The sequence below is a fragment of the Crotalus tigris genome, unplaced genomic scaffold (genome assembly GCF_016545835.1).
Source record: "Crotalus tigris isolate CLP2741 ecotype Arizona unplaced genomic scaffold, ASM1654583v1 scf7180000017550.10884619, whole genome shotgun sequence".
Lineage (NCBI taxonomy): Eukaryota > Metazoa > Chordata > Lepidosauria > Squamata > Viperidae > Crotalus > Crotalus tigris.
In genome coordinates this window covers 3576949-3600962 of record NW_024096468.1, presented here as the reverse complement: position 1 = coordinate 3600962, position 24014 = coordinate 3576949, and the positions used below count along the sequence as shown (strand labels likewise).

Genomic DNA, 24014 nt, shown 5'->3' with positions numbered 1-24014 from the left:
GGTCACGTAAGTGGAACTGCTTCTTTATTTTTAGCCATGTTCCTTCCGGGCGTCAGTGAGAGGTGCCATCTTAGAGGAGGGCAGCGGCGGCGTTAACGGCGACGACGGGAGTTTGATCTTCGCCTCGCAGAGAAGCGGTGGAAGTGCGGTGCTGCGGAACCCGAGAGTTTGGTGTCGTCGTTCGGTAAAGTCCCTGCGCATGGGTGACAAAAGACCTGGGTCTCCTCCCCCTGTCTCCGATGTACGGCCAGCGGCTTCCTTGCGTTTAATTTATTGATTTCTTTTTCGTCAGGAACGCCTTCCTCTAGGCCCGGAGCCTGGGACTCGGCCTGTGTCTATTTCCCCGTTCCGGCTTTTCCTGAGGCCTGCTCTGCTTACGTTCTCGCCTTACCGTTTAACGGAAATTAATTCCCAATTTCTGCAAACGGTGTTTTGATTATTTATTTATTTAGAATCTCTTCTCCCGCTCCCCATCCCCCAGCCCAGCCCGCCTGGGAAAGAAATGCCTTCTCTTTTTTTTTTAACCTTTTTAGGTAAGTGGTACAGCATTACCGCTGTATTCCTAGACCAGCCTCTTTCATTTAATCCCTCTTTGGTTAAGTAATTGTTTTCACCCCATTCCTTAGTTCCTTAAAGGTTGGGGGGGGGGGGAAACAAGTAGCAAACATTGTAAATAATCACCTGATTATTTACAGACAGTGCTTATTTGTTTGATAATCATATTTTTTAAATAGAACAGTGCTTATGATAGAGACATTATAAATTCGCTAGGATATGAAGGATAATTTATATTCCCACAAGATACCATTTTAGGAAATGGTGTCCTTTGATTGCAAGATATTTTGCATCTAGAAAATGATTATTATACCTACTAGTTTTTTAAAAATAGTTTTTTTTTGATACATGAATTATAGTGGATTAGAAAATGCAGCTCTTTCTAGAATGCAGGCTGGCACAGAGACCTAAAACAATTTATTAATCTAATAGGAAGTAATTTATTTGTATTTGCTGTAGATTAACAGATTTATTTCTTGTATTTTTTTTTTAAAAAAAACTTGTAACACAAATATACATATACATAAGCAGAGTAGTGCACTTTATCTGAGCTTTCTTCCTCAATGTGAGTTTAATGCCTGGTAGCTACAGGAACAGATCCATGCAGGTTTTTGGCAACTGTATGAAAGTGTTTTGTCATTGCCTTCTGTAGCAGCGTAACTGCAGCAAACTGTAGAGCTGTTATAAAAGAAAGCTGTGCCTAAATATACTAAACTGGGACTTTTGTTGTAGATAAGTCCTTGTTTGGGCCATGTCTGGAAGAGTTTTTTTTTTTTTTTATAAGGAGTAATATGGTAAAACCATATTGCTGGAATTGCTTGTTTTTTAAATTAAGATTCCATGCTTTATATTTAGTGAGCAAGTGCACAGTGGCATTAGATACAGGGTATATAAAAAGAAAAGGCTGGCTATGAGTAGACAGTCTATGTCTAAACAAAACAGCTGTGACAAAACTAAAGCAAAATGGGTATTCCTGAGGATGATGGCTAATCTATTTTGCCTGCTTTCCTGGCATATAGAACATATCACCAACAGGAAATGCATTCTAGAAGGGCAGTGTGCTGTAACACTGACAGATTCTATAGAATTTTAAAAGCTATCTAATATGTAACATTAAGCACTTTTGTGAGCCAGAGTGGGCTTTACTTGTATTGGTGGTGATAGTAAAATTTGTATTGGTAGTAATTAAAGAACCCCCTAATGTAGTTATAGGGCAAAGAACATTCATTTTATTCTGAATTTACATTCTATTTTCTGTATTATATTGAAAACTTAGTGTGAAAACATGCCTATTTTTATAGGCTGTTTCTGACAGTAGAGTACGAAAGGAATTTATAAGTGATTAGTGCTATCCTTGCATATGAGCCTTGTTCACTCCTTTGAGATGGTTGGATATTTCTGATAAGTCTATTGCTCTTCCCCTTTAAAACATGCAAAAAAGGCTTTCATAACAAGCACACCACTTTTGGCTTATGGATGGAAATGGATGCAAATTTAAGTGTTTTTTGGCTACCTAGATTCTTGTTTCAAGGAATAACTTCTGTAGGCTCCTGTGCAAATCTATGAATATCTATTTAGAGATCAGCTGAGTTGAAAGGAACCTACTCCAAGGTACATATAGAGTTAAAATTCTCAAATATGGATGCTATAAATAATTTTTAGAGGTAGTCTGATATATGAAAACATTGTAATCAAATCTCCGCCATCAGAAGGCTGTTAAGATTTGCTGCCCTTGGCAAGTGTTGTAATTGAGGAAAGGTTTAATTAGTTGCAATAATTATCAAATTATTGATTATCAAAGTATAAAAAACAGTTTTAATTATCAAAGTATAAAAAACAGTTTTAGGCAACTTAAATTGATAAATACTGTCCTATATATTGGTAGGGATAGCTGAGAAATTGGATACCAGTGCTTTCAAGACAACAAATCTCTCCATTCAAGAAACAAGGTCAGATCATATTTTTCAGTTTTGATTAGGTAGATTTTACTTAGAGCTTTGAAAGTTATGTAAATTGGTGCTGTGAAATGGCAAGTTAATTAGCAGAATGATAGCTCTAATTTTGGCTGTTTTAAACAGTTTAAAATGTAGCTGAAAATATTCCCTAGCCAGTATTTAAGTGTTAGGCGCAAAGGATCAGGAGCATATGTCAAGCCTATAGGCTCAAGCCTATACACAATCTAATCAACTAAAGTTCAGTATTAAATTAACACCAGATAATAGTAAATGGAATTCAAGAGGGATTGGACTTTGACTGTTGGTGGCTAGGTAATAATTGTAAGCTTATGATGTACTTAATTCTGCCCCTCGGCTCTGTGTGTTCTTCTACATTTATAGCTTCAAAGAATCTTGTAAACATACAAACATCCTGTGTTATCTGGATATGCTAATTGTCAGTGTTTCATAGTCAAGTGGAGCAAGTTGAAATGAGCAGAAAAATTAGAATCTGAGAGCTTCTGTCTTTAGATGATTCACTTTATATTGTTAGAAATAGTTCCCCTCCAAAAGGCTAATGGCCCTCTTTAGGACTTTGTACCAACTGAATTCAATTACAAGGCTTTATAAAAATGCCCTTTAAGTACAGAAATTGAGTTTCCTGCTGTTAGAGATATAAATTATTTTTGCACTAAAAGATGGAAAAATAATCTTTTTCACATTCTTTAAAACAGTTGGGGTTTTAATGCAGCAGTGGAACAGTTCAATAGTTCTGGCTTAATCCACAGGGTAACTAACAGTCATCTGTTACCCAAGTTAGAAAGATGGTATGTTCTTAAATTACTTACAACAGACATGTGCAAAATGCTTGGGATATGTACTCAGTGGATAGGTACCATAATACTGTTCCCCAAATTATCCAGTGTATATGAAAATGAAATGCTCCTAAAAATTATTTTAATTTTTCTTCTTATGACATGTACCTAAAGGACAACTTTTTTTACCATTTAAAGATGGTTCATGACTATTATTTTTTTTAAATATACATATTTTGTTTAAAGTAGAATGATTACGCAAATAATAATATGTATTTGACAGAAACCTTTTTCCTTCATTCAGATTTTTCCATCTGGAGTACTAGTATCATTTTGTGCCAGCAAGACAAGTTTATGCATAAAAAAAGAAATGCAAATAAAAAACAATTTTACAGATGACATTTTTTAAATTCCTATTGTTGAAATTCAACACAGACAATAATTTATTTTTAAAAATCCCTCTACTCTTTTAGAGTTGGGGAAATATACTATAAATATCCAAAGGCAAATTATTTTGTCTGGAGTAAAACTTTCAAACTTACTTTTTTACATTTATTAAAAATTACATATGCAAGATGATGTTTGAAAGAATAAATTTTGTTCTGATTTTCAGCACATTATTTGCTTGTGACTGTAAGAACATTAATTGTTAGGATGTTAGATCAGTGACATCCTTTCAATCTTATCGCTGACAAGCAACAACATCTTTTTTTTTTTTTTTAGGAAAATGTTGCACTGACAATGAGAGAACAAAATTTAGATTAGTTTTTTTTTTAAAAAAAAACTTGAATAGACTGGAAGTAAAATGCTTTATTAATATTATGCTGCCAAATATATTGCACTTGCAATTGCAAATACTATACAAAAGATTTGTCCATTTAATCTAAAAATACTTCTTACAAGGCACACATGTGTAAAGTCTGACACGCAGTATGAATATACCTATTTGTACTGTATGATTATTCATCTAAAAAATTATATGGAAGATTGATTTGTTGAAATACAGCTTATTAATACTGCCCTTGAGTATACATTTTTACATGTATAAACACATAATATGCAGCTTTATGTGTATATACATGTCTGACCTTATAGCTACTATATTTTTACTATGCAGTTAATAAAGACCGGGGAAGATTTTTTTCTTTTTTTCAATAGGTGAAGAGATCTTGAAGACCAGAAATTGAAATACTCTTTTAATTAAAAAAAAAAAAAAGTAAAATCCTTGGCTGTGGAAGACGGATCTTCTTTGCAGCCGGTTTGAAACAGAAGTTCCTCTTTGAATGAACTATTTATTTTGAAGAGGCAGTTAACCACTGTTTCCAGCTTTCCTGGCTATTCAAATGGACTTACTTTCTCCAGTAGTTGTAATTCACCCTTTATCTGAATTTTGAATGAGGATGAGATTTGTGTCCTTGACAATGTGAGGAAGAAAAATCTTTCTATCCCGTTGCTATTTTATGGATTGAGTGTTGATTCGACCTACAGGAGAAAAATAACTGGAAGTTTTTGAAGATAGTATCTGCTGATCATACCAAGGTATTTCAGTCTGTATTATTGGATTAAATCTGTGTTTTAATAACATTTTGCTTAACTATATTTTAAAATATTTTATTATATAGATTTATGTCTACAAGTTGACACGATTGGGCTGCAAACAATCAATAAAATAGCTTCAATAATATTAAAGACAAGTTGAAAACATGCACACATGGAGCTAAGTTCAAATAACAACAACAACAACAATAGCAGCAGCAACAGCAGCAGCATTAAATTCATTATTCACAAGAGGCCTACTGTTGGAAGAGCCAGGTCCTCAGTGCCTTATAGAAGGCTAGCAAGATTGATGTTCCATAGAGTAGGTGTTACAACAAAAGGTTTTAGATGTTATTGTTTAATGAAAGGGACCCGGAGAATGCTCATCCTGCTGGACTTCATGAAACAAGCAGACACAATAAGGTCATCCCACAAGCAAGCCAAACCTATCCCATGACAGGTTTTACAGATAGCCTTTGACCTTAATGGCTCCTTCATATCTTCCTCAAGATAAGCTCTTCCTCAAGATAAACTTTATGTGCACCTATAAATGCATGTAATAACTTGACTCCTTTTTTAAAAACAATACATATTAAGAGTTAAATGTTTATGGAAATGGGATGTTTCTAGCAAATGTAACATTTTCAATGATATTTAAATCTCTTATTCATTTGTTTTTAGGATTATATTTTAAAGAAGATATTGATAATCCTGTATAGAAGATTGTGTCATTTTAAACATCAGTGTGATTAACCATCACTGAAAAATAACAAAATTGTATTCAGCCATTTGTTTCTACACCTTAAGCTTGAAGGAAATTAATTTGAATATGTCTAACCAAGGAGATGATTGTTATTTCTATTTCTACTCTACTTGTACCAAGGTATTTTTCATAGCATTTGAATCTTCTAAGCATATTTGTGTTATTTCATCTGTAACTCAATAACTGCACCATTAATTTTAGTGAATTTCTTGATGTAGTTATGGAAAATGGGTAGTATGCTTATATATAGGAAATACAAAAATAAGTTAATGGAACTTAATTACATTAGGCAAATATATAATTGACATGTCTCATTTATTATATTTTGGGTATAGTTATTCACATAATGCCAGTAAAGAGGTTATACAACAATCAGCTTTTTTGTATTTGTTATACTCATATAAGTATTATGTTATTTTCTAAACCTATTATATATTCATATATCCAAAGTACGGATATATAGAAAGTTTCTTAAGTGCTGTTTCATTGAGTTCTTTTTTTAGTTTGTCATTCCAAAAATGACGAAGGGGCATCAGAAGACATTAACCCTGCTTCTGGAGCAAGTGAAGGGAAGATACCCACTTTCATAGCACATGTTTTCATTATATAAAATGGGTATTTATAGTAAATTCAGTAAACTATTCTCCCATAAAAATGAATGAATGACTGCTATTCATTGCAGCATTGAAGACTGGAGTTCCTTTTCACATTTTGTATCATCACTCTTAGGATGTGAAATGTGAAAAGGAACTTCAGTCTTCAATGCTGCAATGAATAGCAGTCATTCATTCATTTTTATGGGAGAATAGTTTACTGAATTTACTATAAATACCCATTTTATACAATGAAAACGTGATATGAAAGTGGGTATCTTCCCTTCACTTGCTCCAGAAGCAGGGTTAATGTCTTTTGATGCCACTTCCTCATATTTCCATCCATCTTATTATTGTAGCTATCTTTATGCTACAAAGAATATTTTTCTTAAATCTACCTTTTTGTATATTTGATTGCTCAGTGGGATAGCTTTGATTTGATTTAACTTGATTATTTAAATCATAATTCATTTACTAGTCAGGAAAATTCTATACTTATCATTTAGAATAATTTGTTTTTTCTTGTTTTATATAACCTATAATTTTTTTCCTAGGTTTTTCATTTTTATAAGTACATAGCATGTACTCACACATGTGTGCGCGGACGCACACACACACAAATACACGCACACACAGAGAGGTAGGTTTGTATATATGGATGGGTATTTGGCCTCCGTATACCACCACACTGAATTTGAAATGAAAGACTTAAGATGTAAGCAAAGTGATGTTTTGTTAAGTTTGTGAAGTATTTGTCAAACTCCTTGAATTAAAGCTGACATTCTTCATTTTACTCACATCTTGAGTGTATTATTTCAAATTCAGTGTGGGTCCTGCAGGGAGATCGGCTGAGGGAAAGGTGCTATGTATATAAGTCTACTTGCATGGTATTGGATTTCACACATAGATCTTAATCATTCACTCTTTACCATTTTTCATAGGGGGATAATTGCCCTTTTCGTCACTGTGAAGCTGCCCTTGGAAATGAAACTGTGTGTGTGCTCTGGCAGGAAGGTCGATGCTTCAGGAGTATCTGCCGCTTTAGACACATGGAGATTGATGTAAGTGTTTATATAACAGCATAATAAAGCAGTACATTTAGTCTGACAAGGTGAGCATTTGGGAGGAAAGCATGCATTGTTGAAATTAAGTAGATTATAGTACTTTAGTTATGGCCTTGTTTCAACTTTCATAGGAGGCGTTCACAGACCATCAGTACAAATAATAATACAGTTGTACATGTAATATTGCAGTTCACCAAGGATCAGAACTGTAAACATCTTTCTAGATGTTGTTATAGAAAAACCCAATGAAAAAGGCAGACAGCAACACAAAACAATTCTTACTTTAAGTTTCAGAGGTTTATTTTGCTAATAATTTGGAACATAGCAAACATAATAACACAACATCACTTACATTAATAACCCATTGCAATGAGGTCCAATGACATAGCAGTTCCAATAAGGACAGCTATAGGCCAGTATAGCAAATCAATCAGGTCCAGTCCCAACTCTTTATACCCTTTTCCATCCTAAGACTGTAGACAGGTGGTCAGCAATCTTACACTTTCTGCTGACTTTTTGCTGAACATAACTTTCTACATACTCATGTACATTGGAACCCGCATCCATCAGCTACTTTCAGTTCCCTATGTCTTACTGTTCCAGTCCTTATGTTCTAAATATATTTGAAACAAGCAAGCTTAGCAAAATCAAATTAAATAAAGTACAATTGCAAACTGCAAAATTAAGCATAGCACAGACTTTGGTTCAATACTTTTTCCATGAGGCCTGATTTAGTTCACCTGGGCCTAAACCTTGCAGAGAAGAACAATAGCCAATATTTTCATTTTCGACAACAACAAGCATTGTGCCTTCTGGTAAACCATATTATTTATGTTGGGGCTTTTTGTATCATCTAACTGCATTACATGCACTGCTATCTTAAGACTGTGAACTTGCAGGTCTTCTGTCTGTAATTAATAACTTGTGGTTTGTCTTCAGAAAAAGCGCAGTGAAATACCATGCTATTGGGAGAATCAGCCATTGGGCTGTCAGAAATTGAACTGTGCTTTCCACCACAACAAGGGACGTTTTGTGGATGGGCTTTTCTTACCTCCAAGCAAGAGTAAGTTAAATTTTCGTCCTTGGAAAATTGTGGTAACTTAATCTAAATACAAACTTTCTTGAGTTCTATTGTCTGGGTGTGCATACCTCTGTAGATACAATAACAAAAACTATTCTGGACTCATTAGGACTATAATGCCCCACCAGTTTGACCCAATTTATAATAATTACCAGTTCCACATTAATAAATGGTTTATAATCCAGTGGAAGAGATTCAGACTTTTGTTGCTTATGTGAAAGTAACTTCATCAATTGAACTTTTTGTGTTGAAAGTTTCCCATTTTATTCAGATAACTTCATAGCATATACACAAAGAAAGCTTTATACAACTTTATACAAAGTGCAGTATAAGAATAAGAAGTAATAAGCAGAGTAAGAGGTAAATAGTAAGCAAAATCAATGTGAGTGAGTGGAGAAGAAAATGTCATTGAATCTAGTTTACACTAGTACCATTTTATTTTAATTTTAATTTATTTTTCACGTTTCTGAATCACCCATCTCCCTCAAAGAGGGAACATAAATGTTAAAAATGTAAACAGTATATATAAAAGTTCAAAACTTTAAGAGGAGGCAAGAGTTTAAAATTGGGTAGCTACAGGAATGGAGCTAAAATCCTGAAGTTTTCAGCTCTATTATTGCAGCCCACTGAAAGATTTCAGCTCCCCATCATCCTTTTTGCTTGCAACTATCCCTGCTGGCTTCCCATTGACTTTCTGGGGAAGTTGGCAAAGAAGATTGTAAATGGCAATCACATTATTGTGGGATGCTTGGCAACCTGTTGTGAGCCGGTTGCCAAATGCCGAACTGCAGAAGGATGGCACAGTGTTCTACAACGGCCAGAAGTTCTTTATGGACCATAAACCATCCTTTCTGAGACCATTGTAACTTTGAATAGTTATTAAACAACTGTCATGAGTTGAGGACTCCCTGTATATATTATGCGTAATGGACTGAATACAAGCATTGCTATTCTTTGAGTAAGCTGGCTGAAATCATGGAATTTATGTCAGCTATTACTAAATTCTCATAGATTTTAATGAATTCATTCTGAGTATGACCAAACTAAATGGATTATTTGATTGTTGTTTCACTATTTAAGCTGTTCTTCCAAATGTGCCTGAGTCTCCAGAAGAGGAGATGAAGACTACACAACAAAACAAGCTTTCTGTTCAGTCCAACCCATCACCTCAGTTGCGTGGAGTGATGAAGGTGGAAAACTCTGAAAATGTTCCCAGTCCCACACATCCACCTGTTGTTATTAATGCAGCAGATGATGATGAAGATGATGATGGTGAGCTAAATATGATTCGTTCAACCTAAGATAATTTTAAAATAAAGGGAGAATGAGTATAGCAGATAAAATATAAAAGCAAGTGAAGATGTTGTATTCTTGGATTATTTGCTTGGACCGTTTTTTCCCAAACTCATCAAATCAAACCTTTAATTTAAGAAAGATTTTACCTTTTACAAAGAGGAAATCCAGAGGCTTCAGCTAGAATTCCCAAATGATTTTAATGGTTGCTTCAGTTGAGGCTTCATCTGGACAAGCTGTTGTTTTTGTTTTACTTTTGCCTTCTAGTTCATCATATATGTCCAGTCACTTATGTAATTGAATTGTATTGTTAAAGTTGAGGAGGAGAAAAGATGTGAAGCCCAGATGAGCTCTATAGCACATTTGCAAATGATATCACAGTTACTGCCAGATATCATTGTCTCTGCTTCTGTTGAAAAATACTTTAATAGCTCAGGGATTTGGATCAGTTTAAATCTGGCTGATGAGAGTTCCTTGCAAAGAATTAGGTCCTTCTTTCATTGGTCACTAGGCCATAGATAACAGGATGCAATCTATCTTAAGTGAGATGGGTTTGCATGTAAAGTTAAAACATGAACCTCAGCCACTTGTTTCGTATTTTCATACAAAACCTGGAATCTATTACTATTACAAATAGTAATAATCAGTTAATACATATATATAGATTCAGGCTGGTGACTTTCTTCATGGGATACTGAGTCATACTTAGCTGTTTCCTTTTTTAAATAGAAAATAATGGAAGCTATATAAAGTTCAATAACATTTTCAAAATGGTATTAGATTAGCCTTGCATACCAATTGTGATTTTATATTAATTATATCAAATTACCACTTTAAAACCATTGTCAAAAATTAAGAATTAAGAATTAATTAGAATAAACAATATGAGTTTTCTTGTAAACAGAAAAAGGCTGGTCCTTACAATAAATGAAATAAAATCTGTTATAAAGCTTTCTCCTTTAAAGAAAAAAACCAACCTTTGGATACGGTATAAGCCCATGCACAAAGTTTAAGTCCATTAAATTAAATTCAGTATTAGACTTGTTTTTTAAATATAAAGTTACTTTTGACATTGATACTTACTTTTATAGCATGCCATTCTTCTAAAGGTCTAAATGTATCTTGTACAATTAATCATTTAAAAATTATTCTACATTTTTAAATGCAGTTTGAAATTATACAATTAATAGTAAATTATGGATTCTCATGATTTAGTATGAAACCCGAAGATATAGCTCAATAACTGTCCTAACTGATTATGAATATAGAGAGTAGGCATTAAACATTTTAGTTAGGGTTACATATCATTTCTAATAAGACATTATGGATAGTAAATGAGTAGCAGTCCTAGGCACATTAAGAAGGGCAACCCGGCCCTCTGTTGATTTTTAAGATCAGTAGATCTTGCTTATTTATGTATAAACAGGATTAGAATTAAAGTAACTTTAGTGTTCCTTTCAGATCAATTATCTGAAGAAGGTGATGAATCTAAAATGCCTGCTCAACAACCATCTACAGAAAGTCCAAATGGACTGCGGGTAATTTCTACTCGGAAATCAGTGACTAGTGCAAATCAAGATAAAGGTAAGAACAGAAAGTATGTAATATTAAGATTATATTAATTTCCTCACTTGTCTTAGATTTGAAAATTTTACAATCTTGTCAACTACTGTAAATGTTTGGTTTCTGGAATTATATATGCATTTTTAAATCAGATATCTACATTTTTTCAGATAAAAGTTTGAATTTTGGAATCAGGACTCTTGAAGAAATAAAATCAAAAAAAATGAAAGAAAAATCAAAGCAGCAAAATGGTTTGTTGATTTTCTTTCCTTCATTGTCTCATGTAATGTCCTCTTTGATTATTTCTTAGAGAGTGTGTTTGCGTTGTTGAGAAGAAGTCCATTGCGAAGATTTACTTAATTTTGTTTTAAGCTGTTGCTCCTATATAATCTGTTAAGCTAATATCTTACTTGGCTATTGCTTAAGGCAGGGGTCCCCAACCCCCGGTCTGTGGACCAGTATCAGTCCGTGGCATGCCAGCAACCAGTCTGCACAAACAAACAAAGCCCCATCTGCAAAATGCAGGCAGCACACAAAACCACGCATTCTCTGGTCTGCGGAAAAACTTCTCTCCATGGAACCAGTCCCTGGTGCCCAAAAGGTTGGGGATCTCTGGCTTAAGGAAATGAAGAATGTGACCGTAGTGTTATGTTTTCCTTTAGCTGTAAAGACTTGTAGGTTTAGTGACTAAGAAGAAGGTGAAGTTCCATTTCAGCTGCAAACTGACCTGGTATTTTGTATTTCATGATATATGCAGTATTGAAGAGTAGTTGCAAGGAATGATATGTATGGACTACTAGCGAAATTTGTTCTAAATAAACTTTATTGAATTCAGTTTTTTAGATTTTGTTTATCCCATCTTTATTGTTTTTATAAACAAACCAAGGCAGAGAACATATCTAATACTACTTTCTCCTTCTATTTCCCCCATAACATAACCTACGGGGTGAGTTGGGCTGATAGTGATTGACCCAATGTCACCTGGCTGGCTTTCATGCCCAAGGAGGGACTATAACTCCCAGTTTGCTGGTTTTTAGCCTGGTGCCTTAGCCATTAGACTAAACTGACTCTCGCTTGGGTTGTTTTCTTACAAAGCATGTAAACATAAGGTTGAAATCATAAATAGTGGCTGCTGGGAAAGTTAGCATAGCTTTCTTTTTGCCTTCTTCAGACATTCCTTCTAAAATGATTGCTCAACCAAGCCCAGAGAAAGAAAATGCACGGACTGTGGTCAGAACTGTTACTTTATCTACGAGGCAAGGTAAATTTGTCTCTGCTTTTTTATTTCATTTATTCTATTTTTTATTTATAATAAAAATAAAAATATTTTATTTCTTCTAGCTACAGGGTAACCACAGTTCTGTATTTTGTTGTTGATTAAGATTATATATTTATATAGGAATCTAGGCACGAGGGAACTTTATTTGGCAGTATTTATGATTTGCAACAAGCAACAGGTCTGAAAATCATTAGCTAAAAGGGTCATTTAATAAAAATATGCCACTGCAAAACTACCATGTCGTAATTAACTTTTTTCTTATGAATGACTCCTATGGAGAAAATAACTTGGTTACATTTTATATTTAACACTCTTCTAACTTCACTGTTTAATATACACTGTAGCATTGCCATGAATAAATAAGTTCTGTCTCAGTTCATATTCCATGTATCTGAAGGGGGCAATAGTTGTTTATGCTTATGATAGGAAAACAAATGTTAACTTTTCTGGTATTTCACTGTCCTAGGTGAGGAGCCTCGGATTCGATTAACTGTTTCAGAGAGATTGGGGAAAAGGAAATCTACCATGGGTGAGTAATCACATGAGGGGAAAAAAGGTACTACAGATAGTCTTTGACTTATCATCACAATTGAGCCCAAAATTTCTGTTGCTAAGTGAGACATTTTTAAGTGAATTTTGCCCCATTGTATGACTTTTCTTGACACAATTGTTAAGTTAGTGACATGATTGTTAAGTGAATCTGGCTCCCCTATTGACTTTATTTGTCAGAAGGTCACAAAAGGAAATTACATGACCCCAGGACATTGCAACGGTCATATATATGACTCAGTTGCCAAGCATTTGAATTTTGATCACGTGACTATGGAGATGTTACAGTGGTCATAAGTGTGAAAAATGGTCAGAAGTCATTTTTTTTCAGTGCTGTTGTAACTTTGAATGGTCACTGAATGAACTGTAAGTCAACTACCTGTACTGAAATGTCTGTTCACCACATCATCATTTGTTATGTATCACAGCCATGCTTTTCTTTATGGATGCATAGATATACAAAGTTCAAGAAATGTATTCCTTTCATTTCTAGCACTTACTGAATTACATCTGAATAGAATTAGAAGCACAGTAGATTTTTATTGTATCTTGACAACAAGAAATAGCCAGTTAATATATTTATTTGCATTATAAAATTATGTTTATATAAAAGTGCACTGCCATTCTAGGCACATACTCATTGAAGGCAGATTATAGTATCATTTGAGTAAATAAGGTCTATAATTCCAAGTAGAGACATATGTGTGATACATAAGTAGTAGAAATATTTTGGATTTTTAAAAAATGAAACATACATTTATTCTCTTTTCACCATAAGTCACCGAGACTGGAATTCCATTAAAGCGTAGCCTTGCTGATAGATTGGGGAAAAAAATGGATTCACTTGAAACTGCAGAAAAAACACCAAAAAGAGGTATGGATCTTCCATTAATAAAATTTATTTATTTCAGGTTTAGATAATATTCAGAAACAGATAATATTCAGCTGTAGAAATATTCTTAATATTTGTTTAATTAATATATGTTTAGTGGAGATAGCTTAAATAATAACTGTGATGTCATATTCTCCTAGCTTTTCTTACAATACTCAAATAACTTCAAAAACTTAGAATAAATCTTACATAATGAGAAAGTTTCTTTGACCATTCTTTGTGGATAAAATTTAATGTTTTAATTTTATGGAGAAAATATGTTTCCGTAGTCTTCTGGAAAATAATCACATTTTCTCTAAAACAATTCCAAAGTTGGATATCGTATTTTTTGTAATAGTATGTATATTGGAGATGTATTAGAGTATGGGGTAATAGTTAATGCATCATGCATGTAATGGTGCATATAAATTGCAAGAAGCCATGTGTTTGATTTCAAAAACCTTTTTTAAAATAAAAGTGACTATAGCTGACTTCATCATTCTTAATTTTAGTTCAAGTTCCCAGGTCTCTTAAAGAAAGGCTGGGATTACCATCTGAGCAAAGCAATATGGAAACAGGTATTAATTTTATTTTAATACAATAAAGTTTTCTTTCAACATTTTCAATAGTGAATTTTTGCTCAACTGAATCCTTTGCATGTTTGTTCAGAAAGCATCTTTATGGGACTAAATGTTATACCTTGCTAGTTGAATACTGAACTGTAACATAGACCTTTTAAAAATAGTCAACCAGCATTGTATTTTAAATCCCTTTTTTAAATTTTAGTTCTGTGCTTGCTGGAAAATCTTGTTCATCTATTTTTTATCATATATTTCATATCTATTTTTATTTTGAGATTCTAGGTTATTATATGAAAATCTGGCAAAGATTGAAAAAAATATATTTGTGAAGTACAGCCCATTTAAAGTGAAACATAAAGAATAGCATTAGTTTATGTGTTTTTGTGTTTGTTTTTGTCTCAGAATCATTGGGGAACACAACCTTCTAGTGGGCAAAAAGTGTGAGATCTTAATGAAATTTAAAATATAGTCCTTGTATATGTTTTAATTATTTATTTTGCTGAAACAGAGTCTGCTGCCAAACCAACTGGTGAGATCTATATTAAAACACTTGAAGAAATTCGCTTGGAGAAAGCTAGCCAAAAAAAGGGAGAAATGCACCCCAAACCAAAAGTTGAAGTGGCTTGTATAACAAATCCCAATGCAGTGTCAAAAACTCCTACAGTACGGATCAAAACCTTTTCTGAAGTCTTGGCTGAGAAAAAACAAAGGGAAATGGAAGAGGAGCGAATAAAAACTGAAAAAGAGACCTTTTCCAAACCAAAGCCTGAGTGTGAATCTCAGAAAGAAGGATTTCTGGGAACCGCTGTATCTAAAAAAAGAAAATTGGAAGAGTCTTCTGTCAAAGCCAAAGACTTTAGGGAAGTGCACATCAAAACTCTGGAGGAAATCAAGCAGGAGAAAGCTCACCGCATGCAGCAATGTTTGGAAAGCACATCAAAGACACAGATACAATCTGAACGAACTATAACTGGGAGGAGAATGTTGAATGTTACAAAATTGACAGGTATCAAACTTTCCTTGTTAAAAACGTTGAATTTTTTTAAAGGATTCATTCAGAGTGTATTCCACTCAGTTTCATTTTGAAGCCAATTATTATATAACAAGACAGATACCGGTAAATGTTCTTGGCCTGGATCTTAAAATACAGCAATGCCAGAACTATTATATGCTTAGATGTATTAGTAATGACAAAAATAAAGATGGAGGAAACTAACTCTGACTGTTCCTCAGATCTCTCTCTGTATTTCAGATTTGAGAAGCAAAACAGATTTAACGGCTCTAAGTCTCAACCACTTCTATCTTGTTTTAATTCATTATATTTATTTACTAATCAGAACAGACTGATCATTCGTTGTTTTTTAAAAAGTCATGCTTTTGAGCGTTTAACATATTAGAAAAATGCATTCCTAAGAAACTCACATTTCAGAATTAGTTAATTAATTCAGAACAACTACAAAAATCATTATTTAAATATGAAATAAAAATTTTCTGCCATACAGTCATGAAATTTGTGATCTCTTCAGAATTATAGATAAAATATAGGTAATTCTATAGTAGTGAGAGAATTATCTGTGCTTCATTTTAGTCTTGTTAACAGATTTTGATTAAGCAAACAACATTGACAATAGTCTACTATGGATTATATCAACAAATTCTATAGAATATAAGGATATTTATCCATCTACTAAAGCTTAAATTAATGTATTCCTAAACATACAAGTAAATTTACAATAATCTGAAGCAGAAAAAAAAAAACCCACATCAAAATGGCCAGTTCAAAGCCTGATCTAGTGTTGTGACATGACCAAAGTGAGCAGTTCTGGACAACACTGCCCCAAAATATCCAGTTGAAGCAATTCTGTAGAAAAGAGTGGTTCAAAATACCCCCAAGCTAAGTGTGAGATCGAGCAACAGGTTAAAATAATTCTGCTAAAAGAAGTGGCATCTAATACTTTAGATAGTTTTTCCAATAAAGATAGTACTGGTTCAGTGTGTTCAATTGTGACGCAGTATTCAGTTTTATGTATTTATTGTCTATAAATAGTTAAAGCTCAGATCATCTTTTATATTAGTGTTGTATGACTGGATAATTCCAAAGGGCTACAAACTTTCAACATTCTACACAAAGGTGGATAGAAAAATTCCAAAGTAATATTATTATGCTTTTTGGCTTCAAAACTTGGGAAAGTTAGTCGAAAAGTAAAAGAAATTGCTTGCTCTTCCATAGCAAGTTCTGGGCACTCTGCAAGCACATCTAGCCCTCCTGCCCTCATATCTCATTTGCAGACATTCACAACACTCAGGTGGGAGTGTGGTAGTAAAACAGTACAGTTTTAGCAGTTTAATTTGGGACTTTTTAAACATGGGGATTAATAGTGAAAATAATAACAATTTGCCTCTGAGAAGCCCATATGTCCCATTTGCATAAAAGCCAAAAAAACAACCCAGGCTGAAAACATTGGTCATGCTGCTTTCAGTGACTTTTCCTGTAACCTTCCAGAGGGATGGGGAGGTAAATTGCTGCCCTTGAGCATTCAAGAGCTAGTCACTGCCCTACATCCTAGCTTGGAATGTTTTGTTTATTTATTTATTTTATTTAGAAAAGTTATAGCACTGCCTATTCACAGTGAAATTCTAGGAGGTTTACAAACAATAAAAACACAATATAGAGAAGAAGAAAAACCAATAACCCCACTCCCCACCCACCCCAGTGACAGCACATGATTAAATAAATCATGGTTATTCCAAATAATGTTATAGAAAGCTGGTGCTGGCAATTGTAGTTCTTTTCAGAATTATCCCTGTGATTTATCAACAGCTCCTGAAAAGGAAGAAAAAACTCTGGTATTGAGGTCTTCTCCAAGAATTTCTACAGGAGACATTGCTACAAAGGTGAGCTTCATTGTACTGTAAGAAAATAGCTTTTGTGAATGCACATTCCTTGCATCATGCTTTTATTTTGTATATTTGGAAACTATAATCTAGTATTTTAATTAGGAGTACTTGACATGATAAAAGAGACATCATTCTCACTCTTCTAAGCTTATTTAGATACCATTGTCGTGAATCATAACCAACAATTGATGTTGCAGCATATTACAGGTGGCAGGTCATGCTACCAAATAGACCACTGATTATAAAACATACTCTTAATGAAGATCAGATGTTTAATATGGAATTTTGTTCCATACAATTGTATTCTGTACAGTCTGTTTTAGGAAACAGGGCTTAAGTAGGAAATTATAATCAAGCTGATCTCCACTGCAGTTGCAATGCATTTCTTTCTGACTTTAGGCTTCCACCAAGAAGCAAAACATATGTATGGTTGCCATAGAGTGTGCTTTTAATTTTTTTTTTAAAAAAGAACCTGCATAACATCAAAAATGTTGGTTGAGTGATGCTCTCTGCCCTAAAGGCCATAATAAAGATTTATATTTTATTTGTGTGGAGTGGTAAGGACTTGTAGTGATCGCTTATTGGACATTTGCTTTTTAAAAAAGTATTTCTCTTGCATCTATGCAGCCTTTGAATGATAATGTGAGTAATTCACATTCTAAAGTCTATGTGAAGAGCTTAGAAGAAATAAGGAAGGAGAAGCAACGGTTAAAGCAACAGCAACAACAAGAGGAAAAGCCCCAGGAACTACAAATGAATGTGACACTTGCTGGGGAAGAAATAGAAGCAAAAATGCCAGAAGTGACTACAAACTCTGAATCCCCAGTGACTATGAGGAAAACCCGTCCACTTCCCAAAAGATTGTTGGTGAGATCTCAGGAGGGAACATCAGAAGGCCTGAGACTTTGCCCTCAGAGTGCAGAACCAAGAACTAAGGGTAAGGTTCTCATTCCAGAATAGTTCCTTGTTTTTAAATAGAAAACATTTCTGATCTGCAAGTACTCTAGAATATTTATCAGGTTCTTGAGATAATGGCAAGCTGCATATTTTAATTCCTTTTCTTAATATGTCTTGGACATAAGGAAAAATTAATAATCCTAGTTAGGTGCCAGCAATTGCTTGACTTATGTTAAACCCATGAAAATAAGTACAATATTGTTGAACGTGTTCTAGATTAATAAATCTGGAATTTTTCTATGCGTGGATCCATGTATTCTGATTGCTTCAAAAATAGCATTGATTATAGTGCTGTGGGAAGTAGAACTTCATTATATATTGGATGATATCAATCTTCCATCTTTGCTTCAGATGTATACAAGTCCATATTGGTAGGAAAAGGGTTCAGGCATCTATATTATTAACAGATAAGAGCAGTTCTCAGAAATCATTATTATGTAAATTTTCCCTTTTCAGCATGCAGAAAACTGAGTTCATTTTTCAACTATTATTTCTTCCCATTGAGAAGTTCTGTCTCTATGATGAGATATTTCTAGTCCTACTTTCTCTCCAGGATACTGCTGTTTTTATAACTCCTTTTGTGTGGGAAGCACTGAAGTGTGGGAATAATGCTTAGAATAATATTTTATCATCACTCTAGAAATGTAATTTTAAATATTTCCATACATTAAAATTTAGAATTGATTAAAATAGGTGTCTTCTAAAAAGCGTTTTTCCAAATACCTTGCGCAACATTAACAGAGAGGTTATCACTCCATTCTCACTGAACTGCTTTTATATTTCAGTCAAACCCAAGATGAATGTGAAACCATCTGGAGTGAAACCCATTTCCCCAGCAAAGCAGACACTGAAGCGAAAAACACCAGAGAGTCATCCCTCTATTGTTGCTGCAGTGAAGCCTCTGAGCCCTATCACAAGCACAGAAATGAAAAAGTTTGCTTCTGAAAACACAGTTCTGGTAAGAAAACAGATTAGTGCTATTAGATTGTGCTACTAAAATTCTGAGATGACTGAAGACATTAGATCAGTGTGGTTCTTAATTTGGGCGATATCGCCTCCCAGGGGGTGATTTCGTTTTTCAGGGGGGCGATGGAACAAAAAGGGGCGATGCGGGGCGATGGAGCGAGAAGTTTTGGGGACACTTTTGAGACTTTTTCATACAGTGAATGGCTGTATATCTGTCGTACAAAAACATCAGATCACTCGCTATTAGTGGATTGAATTGTGTTTTCAAATGTTCCTCCAGCTAGCTTAAGTACAGAACGTCGTACATATGTGAATACGCATCGCTTATCTTCATGCGCGTTGCGCAGCAGCCTCTACCCTTTTTATATTTCTTTTTGCTTCTTAAATTTCACTTGTAATTCAATCATTAAATGTTACTGTTTTTCTTTTCGGGCATTTCACTTTCTTGCAATTGAATTTTGTTTTCAGTGGTCATTACATTTAAGTGTCTTGAATAAATAAGGTAATAATGAAATACATGTACCACGAAGTTTGGGAATAAAGTGACGAGTGGCACCAAAATTTTTCACACAATTGAGATATGTGAAAAAGACTGGAAATAATGATGACAATTTTAAAGAAAACAAAACAAGTGTTTGCATAAATTGAAGAATTATTTCCTATGTTGTGATTGAGAGGTTATGTTGGGGGAGGGGGGCGATGACATCTTCCTCATTGGCTCCAGGGGGCGATTCATTCAAAAAGGTTAATGACCACTGCATTAGATTGTTTTATATATACACTTTTCTATCTTATAGGAGTAGCAAAGTAGCAAAGGAGTACTTTTTGATCTAAACCTCTTCAGAGAGGTCTCTATATTCATAGAATATGAATTATTTTGCATAAAAAAGAACAATGGAATGGAAGTCCAGGAATAAAATAACTGGTGATAGTGAACCTCACAGAATGATTTTATTTTTTATATTTTTTCCCTTAGGGAAGCACCCAAGATCATTCAAATGATAGTATAACCACTATGCCTAAGAAGGTGGATTATAACAGGTAATTATTATTTCTTGATAGTCATATTGCACATTATTGGAATTTTCTCATAGAACAGCAGGGCAAAATGGAATGTTTACTTGGCATAAATTGGATCATATGATATTTATGTTCTTTCCCTTCATTTTTATGAGTAGATATTTGGGTAATAACCAATGAAAACAGATTGTGGAAAAATCCTGTGAGAACCTTGAATATACTCAGTCTGAAAAATTCTAAGTACCTGGTTGCTAGCTCTGAAAGTATTTGTCAAAGAAATATCTTTAATAAGTTATAAACAGATTTTTAAAGAAATATAAGTAGCTAGCTAATAAGGTTTTCTTTTAGTGATTTCTAGTCAGTCATTGTGATGAAACAAAAGTGAAATGTTCCTTTAAATCTGGCTATAGATTGGAAAGCATCATGTAGCTACTTCAAATTTCTTAACAGTGAACTCTAACTTGCTAATAGTTTTGAAGAAGCACTGTGAGTTTGCAGGTAACAAAGTTTAAAAGGCAAAATTATTCTAAACCAGTTTGTAACTAATCTTGTAGGATTCCCAAGTCAACAGACCATGTATTTGTTTTTACAGTAATTTGTAGGTTATCTCTGATTTTAAAAAAATGGTAATATTTTGGTAGTTGTATAGTAACAAATAGACATCCTGTGCTATGTTTCATTTGGTATCTCTTTTTGCAGTTTAGCCCTCTGTATTTGATGTAGAGACCTGCTAAAGAAATCTTATAATAAAGTAATTATATTAGACTTTCAAAGTGCTAAAAAGATATGCTGTTTTTATTATATCTGATATGCCCCATAGCAATTTAATTTTTGGTGTGTATTATATACTGCTCAATTTAAATTTACGTACGTTTAAAAGAAAGCAGTAGGCTATGCAGTGGAAAATATCCATAGGAACTGTTTACTGCTAATATTGCAGTAAATATCTAATGGCACTTTGGTAGAATTATAGAGTTAAAAGGTACATTGGAGATCATTTAGTTCAAACCTCTTCAGTGCAGAATTTGGAGAGTATTTCTGACAGATACCATCTAGCCTTTGTTTGAAGACCCAAAGGTGCTTTTTCATGAGGCAACTGGACTTCCTTTTTTCTTTGAAGACGTTTCGCTTCTCTTCCAAGAAGCTTCTTCAGCTCTGAAGAAGCAAAATATCTTCAAAGAGAAAAAAGAAAGTCCAGTTGCCTCGTGAAAAAGCACCTTTGGGACAACCATGACCTGGATGACTGAGAATCTCCATAAACACTCTATTTGAAGACCTCCATCAAAGCAGAATTCACTATCTTATGGGATAGCATGTTCTGTTGGCTGACAGCTAATATGCCAGAAAGTTCTTCCTGATTTCTAGTTTGAATTACCTCCTTGTAGATTTAACACTTTGGCTCTGGGGCAATTGGCAAGTCCAATCTCTTACTACATGCTGTGAAACATAGGCCCTCTTTTTTCCTGCTAGCCTTTATATCCTGGGCTTGTTATATAGCCTAGATACTACCACAACATAATTTGTACTTTACCTACCTCTATTCTGCCTATAGTTAACTTATGTCCAGGGTTCATCCCACACCATTTTAGTTGAACTGAAAATCCTGCAAAGTTTTACACGTGATGTCTGTTTTCTTCTTGGAGATGTATAATTGTTTTGTTTTTTCCCTCTTTGTGAAGCTCTGACCAGGTTGCCTCCACGTTGCAAGCAGAGATAGCAAACCCAAGTTCTTCCCGTGCAGCAGTAACAAAGGCCCGCAGACTGAGCTCAACAGGAACTGGGAAGATTCAGTCTTCAGTTGAAGATGATTTTGATACGCTGATTTGGGAAATCTCAGGAGGCAAACTGGAAGCAGAGATTGATTTAGATCCAGGAAAAGATGAGGATGAGCTCCTGCTTGAACTCTCTGAGATGATTGACAGTTGATTTGCTACACAGCTTCATTTTGACAGAAAATAAAAGCTATATGTTTTGTTGGATTACCCTTTCTAGGAAGGAGATACGACAAGTCTTAAAGTACACTTGAAACTGCTTGAAGAACTTGGCTGCATTAGTTTATTTTGAATTACCCTGCTGGTCAGAGATACGTCCTAACTATTGCGCATTTTAAATATTTTCAGAATGAAACCATGAACATTTCATCTAGAGAAGATCCAAGACCACTCATAGTTCTACACAGCAACTCTTTTTTCATCATTATATTTTCTACTGGATTGTCATACCTGTTTTTCAGCTGTGTGGCTCGTAATTTCTGTGTATGTCAGAGCTTTTTGCTTTTGGGAGTTATTTCTGCAGTTTTGAGTCACTTTTTGGGTTATGTAATTTTTTAAAAAAAGCCTAAAAATGGCAGAACTATTTATAATGCAGAGGAAAGGAAAATAAACTTGGACCAAGCCTACTACATGTGGAACTTCTTATACCATTGAAACCGAAGCAACATTTATATAGAAGATGGAATAGCACATTTTATTTTCATCCCATTCATCTTGTGCCATTTTGACTGGTTTCATCTAGCATATAGAAATTCATGGGGGGAGCGTTAAACATCCTTTTTAATTTATTCATTTGAGAGATAATTAAAAACTTGCCCTAAAAAGATGTGCAAAATTTATTCAAAGATTTCCCTCCCCCCTCTGTATGGAGAATATGATGGCTGTATTGCTGGTGCTGCTGCATGGGTCATTTTAAACCAACCTTGGGACTGTTGCCCTCTGACATCGTAAACAGTCTGAGACATCTCCCAGAGCCTCTGGTTCTTTAGTTGCTCATTTAACGAACTTTTTCATCCACAAATCTACGTATATTCTGAATTTTCTCATGGACTCAGCTATGGCCAAATGAAGATTTAGGAATATTGTGTATCCTGCAATTCTTGTATTTTGTATGACATTTTTTCCATTCTTAATACTATTGTTTCTAATTAGTTTAATTACCCCAATCCTGCCAGTTACAACTTAGGGTTAAGAAATAATGCAGAATGTGTTCTTTGTTTATATTCCTAGCCACGGGGTGGGAGGGGGACAGTTGCTTCTAATATACATTCTAATGTAAATATAGTAAGCTTTACAGACGAGGGGGGAAAAGGCAGTGCTTTGCCAATTCAGTTTGAAGTATTGCCTCTAGGGGAAAAAAGATGCAAAAAGATTTAAATATTGAAAAAAAGGCTATCCTGAATGAACTGTTTGTCTTCATATTGCTCCCAAGAAATTGGAAATAATTCTTCAGCAAACTGAATGGCAATAGAATTTTTGGCTGATTGTAAATGGAAACTAACAGGTGTCTGAGACTATGAAAGAATTTTCCATGTTGTTGCAGGTGTTCTAGTTTGCTTAAATAAAATGTTCTGTTTGAGGTTAGTTTTCTTCCCTTTTCTCTCTTCTGCATAAGAGAATTCCACTGAGTTTTTACATACTCTATTTTTTTCTGTACATATTTCTATTTAAATCATTGTATCTGAATCAGATGTTTAAACAGTTTAACAATTTGTGTTTTAAATAAAGATAATGTAAGAATTTTTTTCAAGCGTTGTTCCTATATGATGGTAGTTGTTAGTTGTGAAGTCATGTCCGATCCATTGCGACCCCATGGACAACATTCCTCCAGACCTTCCTGTCCTCTACCATCTTCTGGAGTCCATTTAGAGAATATAATTTAGTGGATCAAGAGTAGGCTTAACTAGGGTTTGGTAAATCATGG

At 34.2% G+C, this 24014-nt stretch overlaps 1 protein-coding gene across 9 annotated transcripts; it reads left to right on the top strand.

The window, feature by feature from the left end:
- Window positions 1–22: 22 nt before the first annotated feature.
- Window positions 23–23834, top strand: ZC3H11A (zinc finger CCCH-type containing 11A). Of its 9 annotated transcripts, none has more exons than XM_039340538.1 (19): window positions 23–533; window positions 2441–2504; window positions 4463–4843; window positions 5522–5723; window positions 7138–7257; window positions 8200–8323; window positions 9422–9613; window positions 11096–11218; window positions 11368–11448; window positions 12369–12458; window positions 12943–13005; window positions 13804–13899; window positions 14409–14474; window positions 14986–15483; window positions 17299–17372; window positions 18003–18312; window positions 19118–19290; window positions 20275–20339; window positions 21998–23834. In XM_039340538.1, exons 4-19 carry the CDS (start codon window positions 5670–5672, stop codon window positions 22242–22244), a joined length of 2376 nt encoding a protein of 791 aa, XP_039196472.1. In that variant the 5' UTR covers window positions 23–533; window positions 2441–2504; window positions 4463–4843; window positions 5522–5669; the 3' UTR covers window positions 22245–23834. The 9 variants fall into 9 exon arrangements, with proteins under 9 accessions (XP_039196472.1, XP_039196446.1, XP_039196463.1 ...); XM_039340512.1 differs by having other exon boundaries at window positions 3224–4843; XM_039340529.1 differs by adding an exon at window positions 3224–3316 and having other exon boundaries at window positions 23–2504.
- The last annotated feature ends 180 nt before the right edge of the window (window positions 23835–24014 follow it).